The following is a 25,050-nucleotide window of genomic DNA, read 5'->3' as shown; positions in this document are numbered from 1 at the left end:
GTTTAGTTTGGAAAAGATGAGATTAAGGGGGATATGATAGTGGTCTTCAAATACTTGTAAGGCTGCCATAAAAAAGACGGAGAAAAGTTGTTCTCTTGCCACAGTGGGCAGGAGACGAGGCAATGGGGTCAAACTACAGCATAGCAGACTTAGATTAAATCTCAGGAAAAACTTCCTAACTATAAGAACAGCAAGACAATGGAACAGACATCTTGGGAGGTTGTGGAAGCTCCTTCACTGGAGGTTTTCAAAAGGAGGCTGGAGCCATTTGTCTGGGATGATTTAGACACAACAAATCCTGCATCATGGCAGGGGCTTAGACTAACTCTTTGATTCTATGGTTCTACCTCTCTGCCTCCCTTTGCTCCTCCAGTTCAGCCACTCTGGTGTCCAGAGCCCATACTCGGTCTCTGACGGCTTTGAGCTTCTTGCACCGAATGCACACACACGTCACCTGCCCACAAGGCAGGTAATCATACATGCTGCATTCAGTGCAATAAATTGGATAGCCCCCACTTTGCTGCTGGACTGTTTAATTTGAGAATGTCTGTTACAAAAGCCATGTGATAATTTTTAACTACTTTTCTGAGTAATAGGGCATCCCAAGTAATAGGGAATCATTTTCTCCCTCCGTAGTCATGCTGTGTGCATATTGTACCTGGTACTCCGAGCTCTGGACACTGTAGAAGATGATATGACCATCAGTTTAGAAACCAAGGTCCCAATGTTGCATGATTTCCACTCCTATCTATATCAGCCAGACTGGAGATACATAGAGAGCAAGGAGAAGTATAAGCAAGTGCTTGAGGACTTCCCAACGGTGAGCCATTAGTTTCCATGTTTTGAACTATAATATAACCCATATGTTGACTAGTACCAGTATCCGCTTCAAACATCTTTGCAACTTGGTATGTAGGAATTGCCAGTTGACTGAAGACATGGTCATTGGCAATGCCTGCTGGAGTGTCACCAGGTTTGCTGTTGGCCTGTATTGCCCAATATATGAATAAGGGATGCAGAAAACAACTTATTTGTAACTCTAAACTGCCCCAGAATTTGAGGCACTTCCCAGCTTTGACATTGAGGACTATCTTTTAGAGGCCCCAAATCATATCCATTCACATACCTATGGTCATGTACATTTCACTGCAGTTGTGGTTATTGTGGTGATTTAGGGGGTCTACTCACTTGCACATGTGACTGCATTCAAAATTGGGGGGAAACTACACGCTGATAAACTTTGCGTGTGTGCAAGTGAGGGTCACCCACTGAAAACTTGGCTCTAAAAATTATATGTTCCCTTGGATGTTGAAAAAGTAGATCAGCTTCATAGTGTGAACGACAGACTCGTTAATTCATGCTCTCCATGTCAATAGACCTCAGGTGTGACATACTCTGCCCCCTGGAGGGAAGGGGAATGATAGCAACTTGCTCTGTGACCTCCTGATGCCCAGTTTATGGAGGAAGTTACCTTGGTGGAGGCTTTGGAGAATCTGTTTCTTACTTTCAAGAGTCTTGAGGAGCTTGTTCTATTTAGTTTATCAAAGAGAAGGTTCAGACTGTACTGGAGAGCTCTTTAATCTAGCAGACAAAGGTATAACAAGATCCAGTGACTGAAAGGTACAGCTAGACACATTCAGACTGGAAATAAGATGCGCCTTTGAAACAGTGAGGGGAATTACCCACTGGGGCAAGGTAACCATGGATGTGGTGGATTCTCTGTCACCAGAAGTCTTTAAATTGAGACGGGATGTCTCTCTTAGGGTATGTCTACACTACGGGATTAATCCAAATTTATATAATTCGAATTTTGGAAATAGATTGTATAAAGTCGAATGTATGCGGCCACACTAAGCACATTAATTCGGCGGTGCGCGTCCATGTACCGGGGCTAGCGTCGATTTCCGGAGCGTTGCACTGTGGGTAGCTATCCCATAGTTCCCGCAGTCTCCTCCGCCCATTGGAATTCTGGGTTGAGATCCCAATGCCTGATGGGGCCAAAAACATTGTCGCGGGTGGTTCTGGGTACATCCTCCCCCCTCTCCAGGGAAGCAATGGCAGACAACCGTTTCGCGCCTTTTTCCTGGGTGAACAGTGCAGACGCCATACCACGGCAAGCATTGAGCCCGCTCAGCTCAAGACAGCAGTCATGAACATTGTAAACACCTTGCGCGTTATCGTGCAGTTTATGCTGACCCAGAATCTGCAAAACCAGGCGGCGAGGAGTAGGCTACGGCAGTGCGGCGGCGAGAGTGATGAGGACATGGACATGGAATTTTATCAAACCGCGGGCCCCGGTGCTTTGGAGATCATGCTGTTAATGGGGCAGGTTATAGCCGTGGAACGCCAATTCTGGGCCCAGGAAACAAGGACAGACTGGTGGGACCGCATAGTGTTGCAGGTGTGGGACGATTCCCAGTGGCTGCGAAACTTTCGCATGCGTAAGGGCACTTTCTTGGAACTTTGTGACTTGCTGTCCCCTGCCCTGAAACGCCAGAATACCAAGATGAGAGCAGCCTTCACAGTTGAGAAGCGAGTGGCAATAGCCCTGTGGAAGCTTGCAACGCCAGACAGCTACCGGTCAGTCGGGAATCAATTTGGAGTGGGCAAATCTACTGTGGGGGCTGCTGTGATGCAAGTAGCCAAAGCAATCACTGAGCTGCTGCTACGAAAGGTAGTGACTCTGGGAAATGTGCAGGTCATAGTGGATGGCTTTGCTGCAATGGGATTCCCTAACTGTGGTGGGGCGATAGATGGAACCCATATCCCTATCTTGACACCGGAGCACCAGGGTACCCAGTACATAAACCGCAAGGGGTACTTTTCAATGGTGCTGCAAGCACTTGTGGATCACAAGGGACGTTTCACCAACATCAACGTGGGCTGGCCGGGAAGGGTTCATGACACTCGCGTCTTCAGGAACACTACTCTGTTTAAACGGCTGCAGCAAGGGATTTACTTCCTGGACCAGAAAATGACCGTTGGGGATGTTGAAATGCCAATAGTTATTCTTGGGGACCCCGCCTACCCCTTAATGCCATGGCTCATGAAGCCATACACAGGCAGCCTGGACAGGAATCAGGAGCTGTTCAACTACAGGCTGAGCAAGTGCAGAATGGTGGTAGAATGTGCATTTGGCCATTTAAAAGGTCGCTGGCACTCGTTACTGACTCGGTCAGACCTCAGCCAAACCAATATGCCCATTGTTATTGCTGCTTGCTGTGTGCTCCACAATCTCTGTGAGAGTAAGGGGGAGACCTTTATGGCAGGGTGGGAGGCTGAGGCAAATCGCCTGGCTGCTGATTATGCGCAGCCAGACACCAGGGCGATTAGAAGATCACACCAGGAAGCACTGCGCATCAGAGAAGCTTTGAAAACCAGTTTCATGACTGGCCAGGCTACGGTGTGAAAGTTCTGTTTGTTGAAAAGCCGCCCCCTTGATTGACTCATTCCCTGTAAGCAAACCACCCTCCCCCTTAAATCACAGCTTGCTTTTAAACGAAATAAAGTCACTATAATTTAAAAATCATGTATTCTTTATTAATTGATTATAAACCTAGGGAGAGAACTGACCAGGTAACCCGGATGAGGTTTGGGAGGAGGATAGGAGGGAAGTAAAAGGCCACTGAAAAAAATCAATATAATGACAGCCTTTTGGTTGGGCTGCCCACTGGGGTGGAGTGGGAGGGTGCACGGAGCCTCCCCATCACCGCGTTCTTACACGTCTGGGTGAGGAGGCTATGTAACATGGTGAGGGGGGAGGGAGGTTATACAGCGGCTACAGCGGCACTCTGTTATCCTGCTGCCGTTCCTGAAGCTCCACCAGACGCCGGAGCATGTCTGTTTGATCACGCAGCAGCCCCAGCATTGCAGCCTGCCACCTCTCATCTCGAGCCTCCCTCATGACCTCACGTTCACTGGCATCTTTCCTGTACTTAGATACCGTGTCCTTCCACTCATTCAAATGAGCTCTTTCACTGCGGGTGCATTCCATTATTTCCAAGAACATCTTGTCTCATGTCCTCTTTCTCCGACGCCTTATCTGAGATAGCCTTCGGGACGGAGGAGGGAGGCTTGAAAAATTTGCAGCTGCTGGAGGGATGGAAAAAAGGAGAGAAGTTTTTAAAAAGATACATTTTACAGAACAATGCTTATACTCTTTCACGGTGAAAAACACTATTCACATTACATAGCACATGAGATTTCAGTACAAGGTCTCATTTTCCATCTTAATACTGAGTGCCTGTGGCTTTGGTGTTAGAGATCACAGACGCAGGTCTGGGCAACAGAATTCGGCTTGCATGCGGCCATGGTAAGCCATTGTCTTTCGGCTTCTGCGCCCTCCTTTCCCACATACCAAGCAAAGCCCATTGACTGCTGCAGTTTTCCTGTTAACCTTCAGCAGCAGAAAACAAACTAACACCCCCCCCATCCAATTCTCTGGGATGATCGCTTTATCCCTCCCCCCACCACGTGGCTGGTATCAGGGAAGATCCCTGCTAGCCAAAGGCGAAAAGCTCAGCGCCAATCCTCCCCCCCACCCCGCGCTTGGCTAACTGCAGGGAAGGATTTCTTTTCAGCCACAGGCAAACAGCCCAGTAGGAATGACCACCTCTGTCCCCTTAATTAAATTCCCGTATTTGAACCAGGTTACCATGAGCGATATCACTCTCCTGAGCATTACACAGCGAGATAAAGAACGGATGTTGCTTGAATGCCAGCAAACACCGGGACCATACGCTGCCAGGCTTTGTCAGGCAATGATACCAGATTACTTGCTACTAGCATGGCGTGATCAAGTGTCCTACCATGGAGGACGGAATAAGGCTGCACTGCCCAGAAACCTTCTGCAAAGGCTTTTGGAGTACCTCCAGGAGAGCTTCATGGAGATGTCCCTGGAGGATTTCCGCTCCATCCCCAGACACGTTAACAGACTTTTCCAGTAGCTGTACTGGCCGCGAATGCATCCTAAGCCCTCAGGGCAAATTAATCATTAAAAAACGCTTGCTTTTAAACCATGTTTTATATTTTAAAAGGTAAACTCACCTGAGGTCCCTTCCATGGGGTCATGGTCTTGGGTACTGGCTTGGGAGGGTTGGGAGGGTACTTCAGTCAGGCTGAGAAAAAGATCCTGGCTGTTGGGGAGAACGGAGTGCTGTGTGCTCTCCGCAAGCTCGTCCTCCTCCTCCTCTTCCCCGTCCGCAGAATCCTCAGGTGTGGCTGATGAGATTACCCCCGCCTCGGAATCCATGGTCAGAGGTGGGGTAGTGGTGGCGGCCCCCCCCTAGAATTGCATGCAGCTCAGCGTAGAAGCGGCATGTCTGCGGCTCTGACCCGGAGCGACCATTTGCCTCCTTTGTTTTCTGATAGGCTTGTCTGAGCTCCTTGACTTTCACACAGCACTGCTCTGAGTCCCTATTGTGGCCTCTCTCCATCATGCCCTTGGAGATTTTTTCAAAAGTTTTGGCATTTTGTCTTTTTTTAAGAACAAGGAGGGCAGCTTTGAACTAGGCTCTGGAATACATGGGGAGCCGTGTGAGCAGTTTGAGGCTAGGAGTGATGTGAGCATGCTGCTTTGCCTGGGAGAAAGGCATCCAGTGGCAATCCACATGTGCTGACATCTGGGGAGATGGGCCTTGGGGAGGATATAGAGAGCCGAGCTTCAAAAAAACACTGGAGAACTTTTCTTTTCACTGTTCCCATCAGTTTACCTGCTGTTCACTTGCTGGGACTCTTCCCACAGAGTTTATTGTTGTAAGTCCGTCATTCATGAACTCCCAAGTGATGCTGCCCAAAGTCATACTGTCTTCATGAAGATACAGACTGCATCTGAGCTGTGGCCAAAGATCAGAGGAATTTTTGTTTAAGAACTTGCTGAATCTGTGTTTACTGCTGAGTGGCTTGAATCTGCTGCCATTGAAGCCAGTGGGGAATTTTGCCAATCCCTTCAGTGGGGAGCAGGATAAAACCCCATTAAGCTGTAACCTATCATTCTCTTAGCCTGTGAATGAATGCCAAATTCTGCTTCACTTTCAGCACTATGTATATTTCCTTGTGGTTTCTGCTGTAGATCTCCTTGGAGTTCAGGAACCTGGCAAAGGTGTATCAAGATGTGATTGCAGATATTTGTCACAAGATGGGAGCTGGTATGGCAGAGTTCTTGCAAAAGAAGGTTAATTCCCTACAAGAGTGGGATGGGGTAAGTAAATCTGTAAGTGAGCATGGAGAGCATGCTCAGAACAACACCCACAGTCCCTGTCGGAGGCCTGGCATTCTGCACTTGCCGCAGCCATCAGCATGATCATTACAGTTTCTTCTCCCCTGGGATTGGTGACGCTCACCCAGTTGTAGATAGGTACCCAAAATGAGCAAAGGACAAAGTGTTAACTCAGAGTCTTGATACTTGGGCAGCCTCCTTCAATGTGAATGTAAAGAGATATCTTAGCGATGAGATCGCTGTGTAAATTTCACCAGGCATTGAATAGCTACTGTATGTTGTTACTGATCCTTGTGGATGACCATGTTTGTAAATGTTCACAAAAGAGCCTTGAAGAAATGGTGTCCCTAGCCAAGGGGTCGGCAGCCTTTCAGAAGCGGTGTGCCGAGTCTTCGTTTATTCACCCTAATTTAAGGTTTTGCGTGCCAGAAATACGTTTTAACGTTTTTAGAAGCTCTCTTTCTCTAAGTCTAGAATATATAACTAAACTATTGTTGTATGTAAAGCAAATACGGTTTTTAAAATGTTTAAGAAGCTTCATTTAAAATTAAATTAAAATGCAGAGCCCCCCGGACCGGTGGCCAGGACCCGGGCAGTGTGAGTGCCACTGAAAATCAGCCATAGACCTAGATGCCATAGGTTGCCTACCCCTGCCCTAGCCTCTGTTTTCCAGGAACTGGGAATGGGTGACAGGGGATGGATCACTTGATGATTACCGGTTCTGTTCATTCCCTCTGGGGCGCCTGGCATTGGCCACTGTCAGAAGACAGGATACTGGGCTAGATGGACCTTTGGTCTGCCCCAGTATGGCCATTTTTACATTCTTATGATGCTGTTTTGGAGCTCTTTGACTAGAATGGGCCACTGGAGCAGCTGCTCTCATATGGGTCTTTCATCTGAAAGGCGGAACCCTTGAGCTGCTAACAGCTGTGGATGACACATTTCCTATTTTTCCTGAGTGGAGCAGTGCTCTGGTGGTAGACTCCATGCTGCAGAAGCATATTCCTGGTGTAGGGATGTTGGCTGTCGAGCACAGGCATGAAGAGACATGCTTAGGAATGGTTAGCCCATGTAACTCTGAATTCAGAGACGAAATCAAATACCACCGACATAGTCATCAAAACGAGGAAAGGCACACACAGCACACTCAGTAACCGACAGGTGTCATTTTGATGTAGCCATTCGGACTAGGGGATATAGATTGATAAACATTTTTTTCCCTTTCCAAACCTGGCAGTATTGTCACTACGTTGTTGGGCTGGTGGGCATTGGCCTTTCCCGTCTGTTCTCTGTGCTGGAGCTAGAAGACCCTATCATAGGACAGGACACAGAGCTTGCAAATTCCATGGGTGTCTTCATTGAGAAAACCATCATCATCCGTGATTATCTGGAGGACCAGTTGGCAGGAAGAGAATTCTGGCCCAGAGAGGTAAAGGAAACCAGACCTTTTTTAGATGAGAACTTCTGCTAGATACAGCTCATTAGGAAGTGTTAGTGTTGTGATGCAGACAGCTCATCTGAAAGGGACAGGACTGGAGATACTGGAACTGCTTTGATGCAGTTTAGTCAGAACTAGTTAGGAGACTCATTTCACAGAATTCACTTTCAGTTCCTATTCTGATCTCTGGGCTTTTTCAAAAAAACTTGCCCAAGTCTGTTTGTATGGAGTTAGGCCAAACGCTTCTGCCCTAGAGCTCTGAGCAGTCACATTTAGCAGTGTGTCCCCCACAGGGGCTAAACTCTATTGCTAACATTGATAAATTTGCATACTACTAACTGTCACATGAAGGGATGGCAAGTGCATGATTCACATCCAAACATCTCATTAATGTGTCCATTAAAGCAAAACTCAGAGGAGAAGCTGGAATGTTGGTGCTATTTTTGTCTCCCTGTGATAGAATATCAGTGTTGGAAAGGACCTCAGGAGGTCATCTAATCCGACCCCCTGCTCAAAGCAGGACTAATTCCCAGACAGATTTTTACCCCACATCCCTAAATGGCCCCCTCAAGGATTGAACTCGTAACCCTGGGTTTAGCAGGTCAATGCGCAAACCACTGAGCTATCCCTCGATCATAGAATAAAGCTGTGATCTAGGAGACCAGGCTTATTGTCCTTGGTCATGCACCTGTTCAGCAGAGCATTTAGAGAAACCTCTGCTGTCAGAGAACACCCTGGGTGTTATTGCACCAGTACCATTGGCAGGATATGACATCGCTATTGTAATAAATGTGTAAGTGCATTGCAGAATCAGAGGCTGGGGTGTTCCGCTTCAGAGCTCCCACCTGGGTCAAATGCTTCTCAGCAGAGTGGGATCCACATGCCTTTGATTTGTGCCTGTCTAGAAATTCACCACTTTGGTAGGACTCTCTACCAGAAGTTAGTCTCTGTATCCCAGTATGTCTCACTGAGAGGGGCCCTGTCATGGGGCTGAATGGAATTGCAGGCCAGAGTAAATTTGAGTGTTTTAAAGGTCCTCTTTCTGACTGCAACGAGGTCTGATTATGAGACTGAGGTGATGTTCAGTAATAAGATTTTTGTTTGATATGGGCCCCCTTTGAATATGAATGTCTGAAAAGTGCTAACGGCTGAGTGGTGTTCCTATGTACTGTTGGCGTTCCCAGGTTTGGAGCAGGTATGCCAAGAAGCTGTCGGATCTCGCCAAGCCAGAGAACATTGACATGGCCATCCAGTGTATGAATGAACTGATCACAAATGCATTGCACCACGTCCCCGATGTCCTCACCTACTTATCTAGACTGAAAACCCAAAGTGTCTTCAACTTCTGCGCTATTCCGCAAGTAGGTTAACATTTGCAGATGTTTTAAACAGGATCTTCTAACTGTTTCATCCTTTCCCTTGGAACTGGATGTCTTTTGTGGTCTATGCATAGTGTTTAATAGTAGCATTATTTAATAACGGTACATAAATAAATTCAACGTGGAGCTCACCAGGCATTTTGAGTGTTTGCCTCGTCCTGAGAAATTGTGTCTTTCCCCAAGGGAATGACTCTGCTTTTGGATATGGTGTGGGGGGTTGGAGAGGGGTGCTGCCAGATGAATGTAAATAAACAGGACTCTTTTTTCTCCTAAACTAAGACAATCTTACATAGTTAATGAAAATATTAGGAACCTTTCTGTTCTGTCTTCCTTGTCTTTGCTTCAGTCTTCCATTGTGAGCATTGCTTCTTTAGAAATCATTCCTCTATCCTCTGCTTTAAGCTAAGCTCTGCCTTTAACACTGTGGTTGAAATCCTGCCCCACTGAAATCAATGGGGGCTTTGCCATTGATTTCAAAGGGAGCCAGGATTTCACCCCGTGTTCACGGCTTACAGCACAGAGTAAATACTGTTTTTGTCATTTCTCCCTAGGTGATGGCCATCGCCACTCTGGCGGCCTGTTACAATAACAAACAGGTGTTTAGGGGGGTGGTGAAGATTCGGAAAGGACAAGCTGTCACTTTAATGATGGATGCCACAAACATACAGGCTGTCAAGTCTATAATGTACCAGTATGTGGAAGAGGTGGGTTGGGTCGCTTGCTTTGAATGACTAACTTTCAAATGTAGATGTTCCCTCTTTCCTCCTCAGGTCCATGCAATTAGGGCTAAACTGGGGGTACCACCGTAACTCTCTGTTTCAGCTGTTTAGTAACTTTCATTTTGCTTTGACCAAAATTGCTGAAGATCTAGAAACGAGTGTAGCATGAAACAGCTTGAAGTAGTAAAGTCTGGAATGCAGCTGTTTTCCTTGGTGCTTTAGATTCTCTATCCTCACTCATTTCTGTCTCAGGTTTCATTCAGATTTTATACAAACTGTAGCATAATGCAACACCGACATTACACAGTTGTATGCAATAGGGTCTTCCATTATGCTACAATTTGTGTAAACACCCCACATTTGTTTGTATAAATACTGTACAGTTTCCTAGTGAGTCAACTTAATGGGGAATTTCACAGTTCCTGTCTGGAAAGTTTGTATCTTTCCAGAGCATCGTGGAGAACAAATGGCCTTTAATTGCTATGACTGTGCAAATTGGCCGATATGTCGGGCAAAACTTTGGTGGCTTGACTCACCTATTTCTAAAACTGTCATCCCACAGTGCCACAATCCCTTAATGCAGATAGCCTCGCAGTCAATGGGAGTTCTCAGAAGTGCACTGGATGCTATACAGAAATAAAGACATGGTCCTCATCTCTGAGGAGCTGGTGAGAAGCTGCTGGCCCCACTGGCATCAATTACCATTGAAAACCAGGCCACCAAATTCTGATTAAACAAAATGGTTCTTGCAAGAAGATTGCTCAGGGGATGTCACATAGCCATGGGCAGGGCCACTGTAGAGCAGTGCTAGCTACGCTTGGGTCTGTGGTTTTCCCTAGCAACATTCTGTCATGTTTCCCCTGGACCGTGTGGATGGGAACGGTCTGAAAAGTGTCTGAGAACAATATTGTGAGCTCATGCAAGGGAGTACCTTGGCCCTGTTAAAATCAGAGCTAACTGGTTCACAGACAGTTCTTGCTGGCAAGAGGCAAACGCTGCCCCTGAGTTAGATACCACTTTGTAGTGGTTGTATGACCTCCGAGTAGCTCTGGGCTGACCTGACTTAACCATATTCATAACAGGGCTTATGATGGGTTACAAAAAGGTTAGGCCCCATGGCCCAGTTTTTAAAGGTACTTATGTTCCTAAATCCCACTGAAACCAATGGGAATTAGGCACCTACCTATCTTTTTCAAATGTGTCCCTGTTTCAAATCTGAGTGCAGGCGGTGTTAGCAAGGACTTCCAAGCAGGAACTGTTACTTTAATTTTAAACAACAGACTCCTGCACACGGCTGAAAGTGCCCTACTACAGAAACAGCACCCAGCAGCATTAAAAAACAATAGGCCTCGTTCAGGCTAATGGCTCAAGCACCATTGCAGACTGACTCCTAAGGAGTATGGGCTAAAGTTGAGTTCAGCCGTGAGCACAGTTCTCCCACAAAACCTTCCCAGGGAAAGGGGACTAGAATCTTTTCAAACCGGGCAGCTTTCCCATTCCTGGGGAGTATTGTCCTCTTTGAATCTCCATGGCATCACTACGGTGACACGGCTCCTGGGCGGGAGGTCCCGTTTCACATTTGAGGGGCTACAAGATGGTGTGTTGTTCTCATGGTTATTTCCTAATCTTGCGTGGGCCTTTTTTCTCTCTTCAGATCTACCGGAAGATCCCAAGCACAGACCCGTCTTCTAACAAGACCCGGCAGATCATTGTCTCTATCCAGACAATATGTTTGCCCAACAGCACGGTGGTCTACCGTAACCATTACTCCCCCATCTACCTCTCATGCGCCATGCTTCTGGCAGCGCTGAGCTGGCAGTATCTGAGTGCGATGTCAGAGGCGTTGGAGGAGGACGTACAGGCCAATGAGAACTGAGGGTTGGTTGGGTGAAGGCAGTGGTTGGGTAATGTTGGGAACGGGTTCATGTCTCTTTCCTATTGGGTCTGCTGCCCTGTGGGATTCCAAACTGGCTTGGGCCCTTGAAGCTGTGAATGGAAATCTGCTGGTTGACCTGCAGCTATTGGGCGTATTGCAGCCACTAGCTCGTAGCTGGCAGCCGGAGTCAGATGTTTTCGTTGTTCGGATGAACACGTTACAAATGCGACAGTTGGAGTCTCTTTGTGGGAAACGGTGTTTTACCTGAATTCTGACTGTGATATTTTTAAATAGAAATTCAGATTGCCTCCCTTGATTTTGACACCTTTTTTCAATACAGGGCTCTGTGCCATCAGCATTTGTGGTTTTCCTCTCTCCTCTTCCTGGGCTTCGTATTCTTACCCCACTGCTCAGCAATTGTAACGGTTCCAACTTGCGTCATTGGGCTCGGAAGCTAACCTTTCCTCAGACTGAGGAACTCTTCAGTAGGCCGGGGGAATCTCTGGCTTCTGACCCCTTGTCTAGAAAGGTGGTGGCCTTCCACTACAGTGATGAGTGGGTGCATGCTGTGCATCCCATCCTTGTACTACAGATTGCAGGGAGACAGACTAGGTTGTGCCGCAGAGCTGTCTGGAGGCAGGAAAACTGAGCTATTTATGCCATGTGGCCATCACACCTCATCTGCCACTTTTAAAGCCCCCCCCCCATCACCACCAAAATAAAGAATCCCCAGCAAGAAAATTTAACACCCGAGAAAATGTATTCCCCACTTGACTCACCCATAACTGCTCACCAGGGTCACTTAAGCCCCTTCCCTGGATTTAAGAGAAGGAGCACTGCAAATGAGCATTACCACACGAACGATGCCACCTTCAAATCCACATTGCACCTGAAACACAGGCGTTATGGGCACAGTTATCTGATCTGAATTTACATTGGACCAGAATGACCTGAAGAAAGCAACACCGAGCGGTGTCAAACTACTAGAGATCTTCTGCACTTTTAAACCTACAAACTTCAAGATTCAGCACAGGGGCAAGTGCCTATTGACCTGAACACGCTGGCTTCCTAGAAACAATTAACAAAATGTGGGGATTTCTCACCGTGCCTGGCTCCTTTCCCCTGATATGCCACTCCCCTGTTTTCCCTCCCCCTGTATCCTTTCCTCCTTGCTACCCCCCCCCATTTCACTTTTACCTCTTACTGCTAAATAGGAGTTAACAGTGTAACGCTGTTGCAAAAAAAGCAAACATCATTCTGGGATGTATTAGCAGGAATGTTGTAAGCAAGACACAAGAAGTAATTCTCCCACTCTACTCCGCGCTGGCTGATTAGGCCTCAGCTGGAGTATTGTGTCCGGTTCTGGGTGCCACATTTCAGGAAAGATATAGACAAACTGTAGAAAGTCCAGAGAAAAGCAACAAAAATGATTAAAGATCTAGAACAGTGGTTCTCAAACTTATTTGATCACACCTCCCTTCTTTGTGTCTGCAGTAATTTCTCTCCCCCGCCCCCCCAGCCATACAAGTATATATACCAGGGATGGGCAAACTTTTTGGCCCGAGGGCCACATCGAGGTTGCAAAACTATATGGAACCCCCAACCCATCCAATCCCCCCTGCTCCTTGTCCTCTGACTGCCCCCTCCCAGGCTCCCCCCTGCCCCTAACCACCCCCCTGGGACCCCACCCTATCCAACCCCCCTGCTCCCTATCCCCTGACTGCCCCGCCCCCTATCCATACCCCCGCCCCCCCCCGGGACTCCCACACCTATCCAGCTCCCCCATCCCCTGACCACTGCCAGAACATCTGCTGCATCCAACCACCCTCTGCTTACTGTCCCCTGACCGCCCCCTCCAGGGACCCCCACCCCTAACCACTTTCCAGAAGCCCCCCTATCCAACCCTCCCCATTCCCCGTCCCCTGACTACCCCAACCCCTATCCACACCCCTGCCCCCTGGCAGGCCCCCTGGGACTCCCACGCCTATCCAACCGCCCCCTCCTCCCTGTCCCCTGCCCCCCCCGGGACTCCCTGCCCCTTACCCAACACCCCCGCTCCCCGCCCCCTTACCACGCTGCTGGGGCAGGAGTGGCGGGCCAGAGCTCCTGCATGTGTCCCCTTTTTGCATTTTGAAAAGCTGGGAAAGGCAATACCTCAAACAACAAAAGAGGGAGGAAGTATGGGGGTGGGAGTACATCAGAGTGCGGAGGGGAAGTGGCTCGAGCTAAGTTCACGGAGGGGCAGGAAGACAGTCCTGGCTTTCTTCCTCCCCTGCCCACTGGCTAGCAGAGGTGCCAGCTGTGACGGGCAAGTGCCTCTTTAAAGGCAGTGGGAGTGAGGAAGCTTCCTGGTGCACTGATTGCTCTGGGAGGCCTTGTTCCTTCTTGGAGCACAATGGTTTCTGGAACTCCCTTGGGGCAGCACAGCTCTGCAGAGCCCCCAGCATGGGCCAGCGCTTCACAGGCACAATCAAAGCCTAGACGCAGAGTTGCCGACGCATCTCATGATTGCTGGCAGGCTTCTTAAAACCCAAGCTCCTTGGAGGGATGTGATTGCAGGACTTCGTTTATTACTCTGTGTTTGCACGTCAGTCTAGTACCCCTCGGCACTACCCTAAGAAACATCATCACCCTGACCATGATCATCATAATTCTTAAGTGCAAATATCAGCTTTACTTTTTAAATAAACATGTATGTTTCTAGCCCTCACAATTGCACAGAAAAACTTGAAAACAAGAACCCAAGCGGCTCAAAAACCAGAAGAGAAAGACCCCAACACTTTTTTTTTTAAATTTCACTAAGTTAATTCCATGATTTTCTGAAGCATCAGGATCTGACTCTTCCCCCCCCCCCCCCAAATATGCAGAACAAATATGCTTTCACTCCATGCATCTGAAGAAGTGAATTTTTTTACCCACGAAAGTTAAGCCCAAATAAATCTGTCAGTCTTTAAGGTGCCACCGGACTCCTTGTTGTGTTTGTGGATACAGATTAACAGGGCTACCCCCGCTGCAGAACAAAAACATGGCCCAATTCACTCTGGGCTGGATTGCTTGCTCTGGAGAGCTGTAATTAGGTATTCGACTGAGCGGGTCTGACAAATGGGTACTATTTTGTGCAATGCCTGCAGAGGGTGTGGTGTGTGAAACTGGCAGGAGGGAGAGATCAGACAGTGGCAGATCTGGGGTGTGGTCAGGCGTGGGACAGAGCAGAGGCTGGGATTAGCAGGGCTCTGCTCCCCTCTGTGGCTTGTCCTAACAGGCACACAGTGAGTATCAGTGAGGCTCTTCCTGTCTTCATTGCGTGTGACATCACCAAATTGAAGACAATTAGAAGAAGCCTTGGTGTTTAAGCCCCCAGGCTGCCTGGCCAGTAATAGATGCAGCCCTGCTGTCAGCTGAGGAAGGCCCAAATGCGGGATGTGGTGTGTGACAAAGACCCAACAGGAGGGACGTACAGGAAACTCCTCCCAGTGTTGGGGGATTTCTTCCTACAGGGCTAATAACTCTCTCACCTCAGTGCTGGGGTTTTGTGTTTCTGATGTGAATTGTTCTCGGCAGGGAAAATGAGGGGTACTAGATTTTTGGGGAGTGTAGGGAGTTTTGGCGGCGAGATGAGTGCTGCCCCTTGAAACAAGGGCTGTGGGAGGGATAAACGCGATGGTTGAGAACGATATAAAGCAAACAAACCTGTTTTAAGATCTCTCCTCTCATGGGTTGTTATCTGGCTTTGGTTATATTAGTTTGTTCAGAATCAAGTGGCACTAACTTTATTTTGTTATTTAATCCAGAGGGAGGCAGCATGTCCTAGTGCTTAGAGCAGGGGACGGTGGGTCAAGGCTCCTGGGTCCTATTCCTGACTCTGCCAACTCTCACTGATGTCCCAGGATCAAGCCCTCACTGATTCCTTTTAAGTGACAGAAGCCGGGACAATTCACACTGTGCAGTTCTGCAAACAAGGCTGTGGTTTTGCTTCCTTGCTGTCACTGTTCAGATGGGCTGCACAGTCCACCCCTCTGACTTATGGGCTGTCTCATGCTAGTGCATTTTAAGAGAGAAGGAGAGGATAGTTTTGGAGGGTGGAGTGGATGGCTCTAGGGGACTGGGAATGATGGGACTGGCACTTCACTTCTAGTTTCCCGGCTTGAACCTGTTACCATCTGCTGGCTGTTTGGTGGTCTCAACATGGTTCCCCAGTATCCACATCACAAAGTAGTCAACAGGGCATGCCCAATGACATCCCAACGTGAGGGAACAGGGAAGTTGTAGCAGGGGAACTAGGACAGTATTTTTTTTTGTATAATGACCGTGCTGAGATGAGGATAAAAGGCCCATTCATTGAATCTAATGGGAGAGCATAAGCTTAAACCTGAGTGTTGCTGCTTGTCAGCTTGAGAAACACAGGCCAGGCTCAGCCCACTGCAGACTTTCCTGTTGCAGCTGGAGTTTGAGTGGGGAAAGGGAAATGATCTGAGTGTTTCTATAACCCTTCCCATAGGGGTGAGGAGCATGATCACAGAAGATGAGAGGACCAGGGACAATGGCCTGTTTATGTGCAACCACATTTCCCTAAGCAGTCACTGATTTTATGCACCTCAGCTCTAGGGTACCCTGTGTGAGACCCCCAGCGTGTACACCTGCAGTTTCCATTGAATTCAGCCAGAGATGCCAGAAGGCCCGTCTGTGAAGAGGTTCCAGTTGCTGACTGCTCCTTTTGTGGGGCAGGTAGTGGCCAAGGTGGGAGGAAGCAGCAGGCAGAGAAACCTGAAGGATCTGAAAGCAATGAGGCTCCAGGACTCTCAGGTGAGCTATGCTAAAAGGTAGCTTTGTCTGGAGATGTCAGCCCTGCCTCACAAACCTCCCCTTCCCTGCCCTAACTGCAGTGCTGGTGCTGCAAAGGTGCAGGGTGTTGGCATATGGGAAAACCTATAGTAACATCCAAGTAGCCTCTTGGGCTCAGTGTGGAACATGTCCCTAGTTTGCAGCTCTAAACGGGTGCTGTATAGACAGACTTAGGCACTACCCACATGGCTACAGGACTAACGTGAAGGCACCTTCAGCTGTGAACAGTGGCCACTCTATATTGAGAAGGTTGAGCTGAGGGTCAGAATTGCAGAAAGGGAGGGACGTGGGGGAACTAGGGTACGCACAGGGAAAATTCCCAGAGTGCTTTGCTTTTTGACTGTCCATAACCCAGAATAAATTAACTTCCTAGTGGCATTTAAGTCAACAGGGCTTCGCTGTCAAGGGCCAAAGCATCATTGAATGCCATGCAGAGGCCCACCAAATAATCACAGACTCATAGACTTTAAGGCCAGAAGGGACCATCATAGTCATCTAGTCTGACCTCCTGCACATCACAGACCACAGAACCTCACCCACCCACTCCTGTAATAGACCCCTAATCGAGTTACTGAAGTTCTCAAATCTTGGTTTAAAGACTTCAAGTTATGGAAAATCTAGTTTAAACCTGCAAGTAACCCATGCCCCATGCTGCAGAGGAAGGCAAACCTCCTCGCATCTCTTATGTCTGCCTATCTGACCCAGGGGAAAATTTCTTTCATGACCCCAAATATGGCGATCAGCTGGACCCTGAGAATTTTGGCAAGACCCAAACACCTGGGAAAGAATTCTCTGTTGCAACTCAGAGCCCTCCCCATGTAGTGTCCCATCACTGGCCGTTGGGGATATTTGCTACTAGCAGTCACCGATCGGCTACATGCCATGGTAGGCAACCTCATCGACTGGTGTGTGTTGTGACAACCTGACCCGTGACATCTGCGTGCAGATGTGGTCGCCCCATCTCGAAAAAGATATACTGGAATTGGAAAAGGTTCAGAAAAGGGCAACAAAAATGATTAGGGGTATAGAACGGCTTCTGTCTGAGGAGAGATTAAGAAGACAGGGACTTTTCAGCTTGGAAAAGAGGCGACTAAAGGGGGATATGATAGAGGTCTATAAAATCATGACTGGTGTGGAGAAGGTAAATAAGGAAGTATTATTTACTCCTTCTCATAACACAAGAACAAGGGGCCACCAAATGAAATTAATAGATAGCAGGTTTAAAACAAACACAAGAAAGTATTTTTTCACGCAACGCACTGTCAACCTCTGGAACTCCTTGCCAGAGGGTGTTGTGAAGGCTAGATAACAGGATTCAAAAGGGAGCTAGATACATTTATGAAGATAGGTCCATGAATGGCTATTAGCCAGGATTGGCAGGAATGGTGTCCCTAGCCTCTGTTTGCCAGAAGCTGGGATTGGGTGATAGGGCATGGATCACTTGATGATAACTTGTCTGTTCATTCCCTTTGGGACACCTGCCATTGGCCACTGTCAGAGGACAGGATACTGGGCTTGATGGACCTTTGGTCTGACCCAGTATGGCCGTTCTTATGTGATGGGCACACTCTGAAGTTGTTGGCTCTGTGATACTGTCTCCTAGGGGGAGAGAGAATGGAGACAGAGAAAGGGGAGCAGGGGGAATTCTAGTGGCTCACGGATTTTTTTTCTTCCTTGTATCTTCCCCAAGCCCCAGAGGTGAGGGGTGGAAATGCAGCTCCTGACTCCCTCCCCAGTGAGTGTGTTCAGCTCTGCCTGGTATGTATCCGGCAGCAGGGGGTTGCTCCTGTAATCTGTGCTCCACCCGAACCGGAGGCCAAGCAAGCTCACATGGATCAGGCCTGCAAGAGCTACATTCAGAGTACGTCTGCATTGCCCAAAAAACCCACCTGCCACAGTGAGCCTGGGTTGACAGACGTGGGCTCGCGCTACTGGGCTAAACGTAGCAGTGTAGCTGATCCCGCTCAGACTGCAGCCCAAGCTCTGAAACCTGGCGAAGGGGGTGGGTTTTAGAACCCAGGCTGTGCCCAAGCGGGAACGGCTGCACTGCGATTGTTAGCCCCATAGCGCGAGCCCTGCGAGACCGAGGCAGTTGACGTGGGCTCTCACACTTCTTTTCGTTGGCGGTGTAGACATACCCATAGGTTCCTATACCTGACAGGCAGGTTGAAAGCCGCAAGCTGAGCACTGGTGCATTAAACAGGGATGAGATTTCGGTGCAATATTTAACTACGCTCACTATGTCCCTGTCAGGGCCGGGCCATGGGCAGCTGGGGGAGCCCTGGTCAGCTGCTAAGTTGCAATCAGGAGACAAGTAGCAGGGTCAGGAGTGAGCCGGGTCAGAATGCCAAGACGACAGGGTTGGGCACCAAGCTGCAGACAGCAGGTAGATCATCTAGCAGGGTCAGAATCGAGCCAGGTCAAGATATCAGGAAGTCGTGGTCAGGCGCCAGGTTACAGACAGCAGTCAAATAGCAAAGTCAAGGTCAAACCAGGGTCAGAAGCCAGACTCCGGGGTCTTTCGCAGGCAAGCTGGTGGGCAGTGTTGTTGTCCAGGCAGCTCGTCATGCTAACTTCCTGGTTTAAATACTGGTATTGGCCTATCAGTGGGCAGTGAGGGCTTTGCTGGGCGATACTTCCCGCCAAGCCTAGCGTCACAGTGTTCTCCAGTGGGAACCTAGCCTGTGGCAACGTTGACACATCAGAGGCCCAGAACCACCCCTCTGGTCCCATGTTCTATCTGTACAGGTTCTTACAGGCCCAGATCTTCCATGGGAGACCCTGAAGCAGGATTAGAAACCAGGCATGCTGGGCAAAATCACTGAAGTCTGTTGCCCATTCTGGCAATCTCCCTGGAACTGTAATAAATATGTATAGGTGCATGAGCCTTTGTTGGCTTGGCTGGATATTCTTTCTGTCAGCCAAGGATGGCTCCTCTCCTCAGCTCAGACTAGCAGAACTGACCCAGTCTAGCAATTGCTGCAGCCAGTTCAGTGCTAACCAAGTCCCTGAACAGACCCCCACCCCCTTTATATCCTCTTACAAACGATTAAGGAACACACAAACCTTCAGAGATTCTCCTGCTTACATGTATAAGCTACTCTAAGTTCAGAATTTGACCTAAAGAAATTGTCACACGTTTAAATTTATGCTGCCATTAATGTAGACCAAAGTCCACAATGAATATGCACATTACTTTCAGCATGGCTTTGGGATAGGGGATAGGGATTCTATCCCATCCTGGCCAGGTCCCTTAGTAACCAAAAATAACTTCCACCTGGCAGCTGTTTGGTGGTTTAGGAGCACGTGAGATTAGTTTGGCCTCAGCCCATTTTGCAGTAAATAAGGATAAGGGGAACAGAGAGGAGACCTTTCCTCACAGCCGAGTGGAAGAGGGGAACTGCTGGAGAACCATTAGGTCATCAGAGTCTGATGTCATCTGTTGTTATGTCAACACAACCGCACAACTCACAGGCCCCGACTTTCAGCTGTCCCCAGTGGTGCTCCGTCCCAAGCTCCCACCCCACCCCTTCCCCCAAGGCCCCACGCTCGCTCTGCCCCCTCCCCTGAGCGCACCCTGCCCTCGCTCCGCCTCTTCCCGCCCTGGTCCTCCCCGCCAGTGCTTCCCGCCTGTCATCGAACAGCCGATTGGCGGCGGTAGGGAGGCGCGGAGCGGGAGGAGCTGATTGTCGGGGCCCACCGAACAGCTGATCGGTGTGTTCCTAATGTGTGCCGAACACCCCCTATTTTTTTCCCCATGGATGCTCCAGTCCCAGAGGCAACGTCACTGCTTCCATTGTGGCTGCACTGGGCTTCCTAGGGTAGCTGTTCCAAGCTGAAGGGCCTCTTCAGCTTGTAAACAATCTCTCTACTTGTCATGCACTTCTTGCACATAGGAGACTGCAGGGCTGCTATTAGCAAGTCAGGCTTCCATGTCAGATCTAGACTGACTACAGAGCTTACTTCTCAGAGAGAGACGCACCAGAGGTGCTCACTATAAAATCCTTTAATGCTCTGCCAGGTATGGCCCAGGTTAGCATAAATAAGGCATGTTACATACAGCACCACCTAGTGGTTGATCAGTATAATACAGTTTGGTATTCATTACACTACCTGCGGGGTATGCACTGATGCCCATAGCTGCCCTACTGACGTGTTATTAGACTGGCAAAGAGAACAAGAATTCTTGGGATGTGGGTCCCTGCTCTAATGTTGCTAGCTCATATCTCCCAGAGAGTCCTCCAATGCATACGTCCTCAAACGCTTTCCTTGACTTTTATTTTTTAGGCCTCTGGAAAGAATTTATTTCTGGCATTCGGTGCCGCTCTGGAAGCATGGACCATGGGTGGAAGCCCATCTCCAAGTCCTGTGGAAGAAGAGCCAGCCATCCAAGGAGAGGCTGACCGCGGCGCATGCTCCCTTACCCTTGCTCAGGAAGGACAGGAGGATGAGGTCTCTCAGCTAAGCCCCAAAGAACACAGTGTGCAGAGAAAGCAGGAAACGGAATGCTCAGTGCCTGATGCCGCAGATGCAGCAGGGGGCACTTGGAAATGGCTGCGCTTCCATTTTGGTTTGTTTGGCAGCATCCGGGCTAATGAGTTCTCGAGAGCTAATAAGGCGAACAAAAGAGGAGACTGGAAGGATCCCGTGCCCAGGTATTGACTGAATCCTCTGTCAATGGCAAACACCGTTCTCTTTTTTCTCCCCTTGCCCGCCTCCCACCCCCAATGCCCAGTTTCTAAAGAGGCAAAAGAGGCTTCGTTATTGCTTGCTTGTTTAATGTCTCAACGTGACAGTCCTGGGCACTGCATGTGTTGGTTCCTGCAGAATGTGCCTATGAAACTGGCAGGTTTCTCAAGCTAAGAAGAAACAATAAGACAAGCGATGCGTAACCATAAATAGGGATGTAATCTCCCTGGGGTAAACAACATTAGAAGATCTGCCCCTGGAGATGCTGACTAAATCCACATGACTGCAAATCAGGAAAGACAAGACTCCTTTTCCCAGTCAACCCACCCCCCGCCTCTCTTCCTCTGCAACACTCTAGGTATTTTTCTGGTCACTACAGTATATGGTCCCATCTGGCTCTGAATGACTGAATGCAGTGTTGTGTCTGGAGTAGTAGATATAGGAAAACACAGCAGTGCTCACAAAGGGGTTCAGTCCTGCCAAGTGTTGAGTGCCCTCAACTCCCATTGATTTCAGAGGCTCGGGTACAAAGGCTGAGCAATTTGACACCGCTAGCAAATATGTAGGGTTTTCCCCTCCTCTTCCACCATTTCTCCACCCGGTTCCCACTATTTTCCTTGGTCGCCAACTTTTTCTTGATCCCCTTCCTCCCATATCTACACGCGCATTCGGCTAGACTGGAACATGATTGTTCATGTCATGTTTCTGGATTGACACTGCGAAGCCAGGATATTCTCGCTCTAATTTCCATCCTGTTTATTGTAGGTTGGTTCTGAACTTCGACAGCGGGGGCTTCCTCGTCTTTTACAACTGCCGGATCCACTGGTGCACCTCTCCCGCTGTGGAACCTGCTTCTGACATCCTGTCTCCCAAGTTCCATCGGGGGCAGGCCTTGGCAGCCCTTCGCCAGCCGACGTCCATCTGCTACACTCTTCTGGACCAGAGATATTTCTCCGGTCTGGGTATGTTCTACCAGAGAGGGGAATACCCTCCAGAAATAGTGATATTTTGGGCCAGTTAGAGATGGGTCTCGGATTTATTAGCTGCAAATGTTAAATGTTAGCATAGAGACATGACTTCTTATTCTTGATATCCCCTGATATCTCAGCTCTTTATGAAAACAAACCTGTTAGGACTTAATTCTCATGAGTGCCAACTTCAATGGGAGCTGTCATTGCTCAGTGCCTCTGGAAATCAGGCTCTTAAGTTTCATAATCCCCCTGAGAGGTAGATGAGTATTATCCTCTGTACAGACGGAGAACCAGAGGCACAGCGAGGTTACCTGACTTCCCCAAGGCCACAGAGGGAGTTGGAATCATAGGCACAAAGAGAGGTCAATAGCTTCTTCCTCCTAGACAAGCACTCAGACCACTAGACCGTGCCTTCTATTCATGTGATTGGTTCTCACTGTCTCACTATTGCACCTGTGTTTACGAACCTCTCTTCTCGCCCCATGATCCAGGGAACATCATTAAGAACGAGATCTTATATTTGGCAAGGATCCACCCATTATCGCAAGGCTCGCTCTTGGCTCTCTCAGATCTTGAATCCTTGCTGGATCATGCCGTTCAGTTCAGCACAGACTGGCTGCATAAGAAGCTGGCTGGAAAAGGATTACACTATCAGATCTACCTGAAAGAAAAATGTCCTCTTGGGCATGAGGTGATGCAGGGAACTTTTGGACCCCGAGATGGGTTTAAGAGGCTTAGCTGGTGGTGTCCTCAGTGCCAGCCTCTAGTACCTCCTGAAGGGAATGACCCCAAATCGCTTAAACGCTGAGTGAACAAATATGCCAGCCTTAATGTGGATTATGAACACACTCTCCTTTCTTGCAGAATGTTGCCTTCTGGTCTTTTTGTGACAGGCTGTCAGTTGTACTGAGCAGAAATCACTTATCCTGGAAGGCAAAATGTGGAGAGAAAATAGAGCTTTGTTAAAAAGGGAGGGGATGTTTTTGTGGCCCTCCTAAGTCATTTTTGAGCTATGAAGAGAAATAAGGCAAACAGTAGTAGGTGTCCAGAAGTTAGGAATTGTAGCCACTGAAATACTTGGCACCTTCAGATTTGCTCATGTAAAAAGTTGAATATGTTCAATTTTTCTTCTGCCAGCGAAGCAGTATAAATAACTTCTGTGTGATTGTCTTGTTTGTTTGACTGTTTTGCAAACCTTTCTGCCAAACCAATTGGCTGGGAAGAGTGAGTAATGGGAAGTAGAACTTTTCTCCCCTAAGCCAGCGATTCACATGCAGCCGGCTTGATGGTGATTAAGCATTCTTATGACCCTCACAGGTTGGCACCATGTGTTCACATCCCAAAACCGTTGGCACCCTTCTTGGCACTCTCAGCGGAGAGCCCAGGGCTAGAAGTGGTCCTTCCAGCTCAGGGCAGAGTGGGGAAAGCTTTTACTACAACTGCCTGTGCTAGCTTCTGACGCGACCTCTCGCAATTCAATGAGAAACTCCCTTCTTCCAACACCAGCTTGCGCTGTTGTAGAAAGAAATCATGCTCTTAATCAGCTTTAAGATGTTACAATCAACTCATTCACATTGTGGCTTAGAGCCGTGCTAGATATGTGCTCACCAGGTGCTGACGCTGGTGCGTCAACTATTTTTAAGAGGATGTGTTTATTCCCAAAGACTTTGACTCTGGAGAAATAATTATAAGAAATAATCACAATTTCCTAACAGGTAGGCAAGACACTCCCTAAACTTGCAAACTCCATCACCTGCTGGCCTTCCTGAGGCAAAAGCTTGAATGAACAGAAGAGGCTACAATCCACCCTGGTGTCACTTGACTTCAATGGGGTAACACCAGGGCTGATCTTGGCCCATGGTCTTTATGCTTTGCAACTAGACATCAATAAACTTGGGCTGGGTCAGACCAATAGGGTGGAGAGAGTGTCAGAGTCAAAGGCCTCCACTGGGAACAGAGGCTCCAGCCATTCCAAATTTGCTGACTGGAAGTGCTGTGGCAGTGTACAGGGAAAAAGGCTCTCTTTCACTTAAACCCTGATCCAAAGCCCAGGGAATCCATTGGGTTTTGGATCAGGCCTTAGCTAGACCCTAAACTTATACAGCTGTATGAACCAAATGCAACAACTCAAATTGCATTGGGAAGTGACGGGGAAGCCAGTGCAGTGTGGAGCACTTAATGTGCCTCCTCCATCTGCCCTACTAAGCTGGCTCATTGAATTCTGCACCCGCTACGGCAGGGGTTCTCAAACTGGGGGTCAGGACCCCTCAGGGGGTCATTAGGTTATTACATGGGGGGTCGCGAGCTGTCAGCCTCCACCCCAAACCACGTTTTGTCTCCAGCATTTATAATGGTGTTAAATATATAAAAAAATGTTTTTAATTTATAAGGGGGGTTGCACTCAGAGGGTTGCTATGCGAAAGGGGTCACCAGTAAAAAAGTTTGAGAGCCTCTGTGCTACAGCTTCTGACTGTTCTTCCGAGATAGCTCCTTGTAGGGCCCGTCGCAGCAATGCAGCCTGGAGGTCAAAAGAACCTGAATAGCTGTGGCTTGAGCTGCATCTGAGAAACGTGGTCCCAGGGGTCATGCTGTCCCACAGATGGAGAAAAGCACAACTGGCCACTGAAACCAGCAGGAACTCCTGGAACAAAGGAGGCTCCAACAGTGACACACACCGTTCTATTAATAATTCATATTTAGTACAGAGCAGAAACACTGGTAAGAGGCAATGATGCATTAGAAATTCAAATCTTCATGATTTAAAGTGCAACCCAACCTGAACCAGCCTGACACCTCCAGCCAGACGTTGCGACCAGCAGCCAGTCACTTGTCCCTTTAGGCCGATGCAGGTGAAAACCAAATAAATAATAATGGAGATATCCCATCTCCTAGAACTGGAAGGGACCTTGAAAGGTCATC

At 48.4% G+C, this 25,050-nt stretch overlaps 2 protein-coding genes and 1 long non-coding RNA gene across 3 annotated transcripts; 2 read left to right on the top strand and 1 right to left on the bottom strand.

The window, feature by feature from the left end:
* The first annotated feature begins 679 nt into the window (after positions 1 to 679).
* LOC128834637 (squalene synthase-like) lies at positions 680 to 11,827 on the top strand. Its single transcript, XM_054023581.1, has 6 exons — positions 680 to 820; positions 6,071 to 6,199; positions 7,455 to 7,646; positions 8,840 to 9,016; positions 9,586 to 9,738; positions 11,408 to 11,827. The coding sequence occupies exons 1-6, from the start codon at positions 695 to 697 to the stop codon at positions 11,627 to 11,629; spliced, it is 999 nt and encodes a 332-aa protein (XP_053879556.1). The 5' UTR covers positions 680 to 694; the 3' UTR covers positions 11,630 to 11,827.
* On the bottom strand, positions 3,583 to 13,791 carry LOC128834638 (uncharacterized). The gene is made up of 4 exons (XR_008444460.1): positions 13,701 to 13,791; positions 12,827 to 13,025; positions 12,409 to 12,518; positions 3,583 to 4,092 (listed from the first exon to the last, which is right to left on the bottom strand). It is a non-coding gene; the product is annotated as an uncharacterized LOC128834638 (long non-coding RNA).
* Positions 13,792 to 14,832: 1,041 nt separating this feature from the next.
* NEIL2 (nei like DNA glycosylase 2) lies at positions 14,833 to 23,184 on the top strand. Its single transcript, XM_054023975.1, has 5 exons — positions 14,833 to 14,898; positions 16,229 to 16,432; positions 20,759 to 21,126; positions 21,926 to 22,122; positions 22,623 to 23,184. Exons 2-5 carry the CDS (start codon positions 16,295 to 16,297, stop codon positions 22,937 to 22,939), a joined length of 1,020 nt encoding a protein of 339 aa, XP_053879950.1. The 5' UTR covers positions 14,833 to 14,898; positions 16,229 to 16,294; the 3' UTR covers positions 22,940 to 23,184.
* The last annotated feature ends 1,866 nt before the right edge of the window (positions 23,185 to 25,050 follow it).

The sequence above is a fragment of the Malaclemys terrapin genome, chromosome 3 (genome assembly GCF_027887155.1).
Source record: "Malaclemys terrapin pileata isolate rMalTer1 chromosome 3, rMalTer1.hap1, whole genome shotgun sequence".
NCBI lineage: Eukaryota > Metazoa > Chordata > Testudines > Emydidae > Malaclemys > Malaclemys terrapin.
Note: the sequence above shows the minus strand (reverse complement) of the source record. Positions and strands in the feature narration are given on the sequence as shown.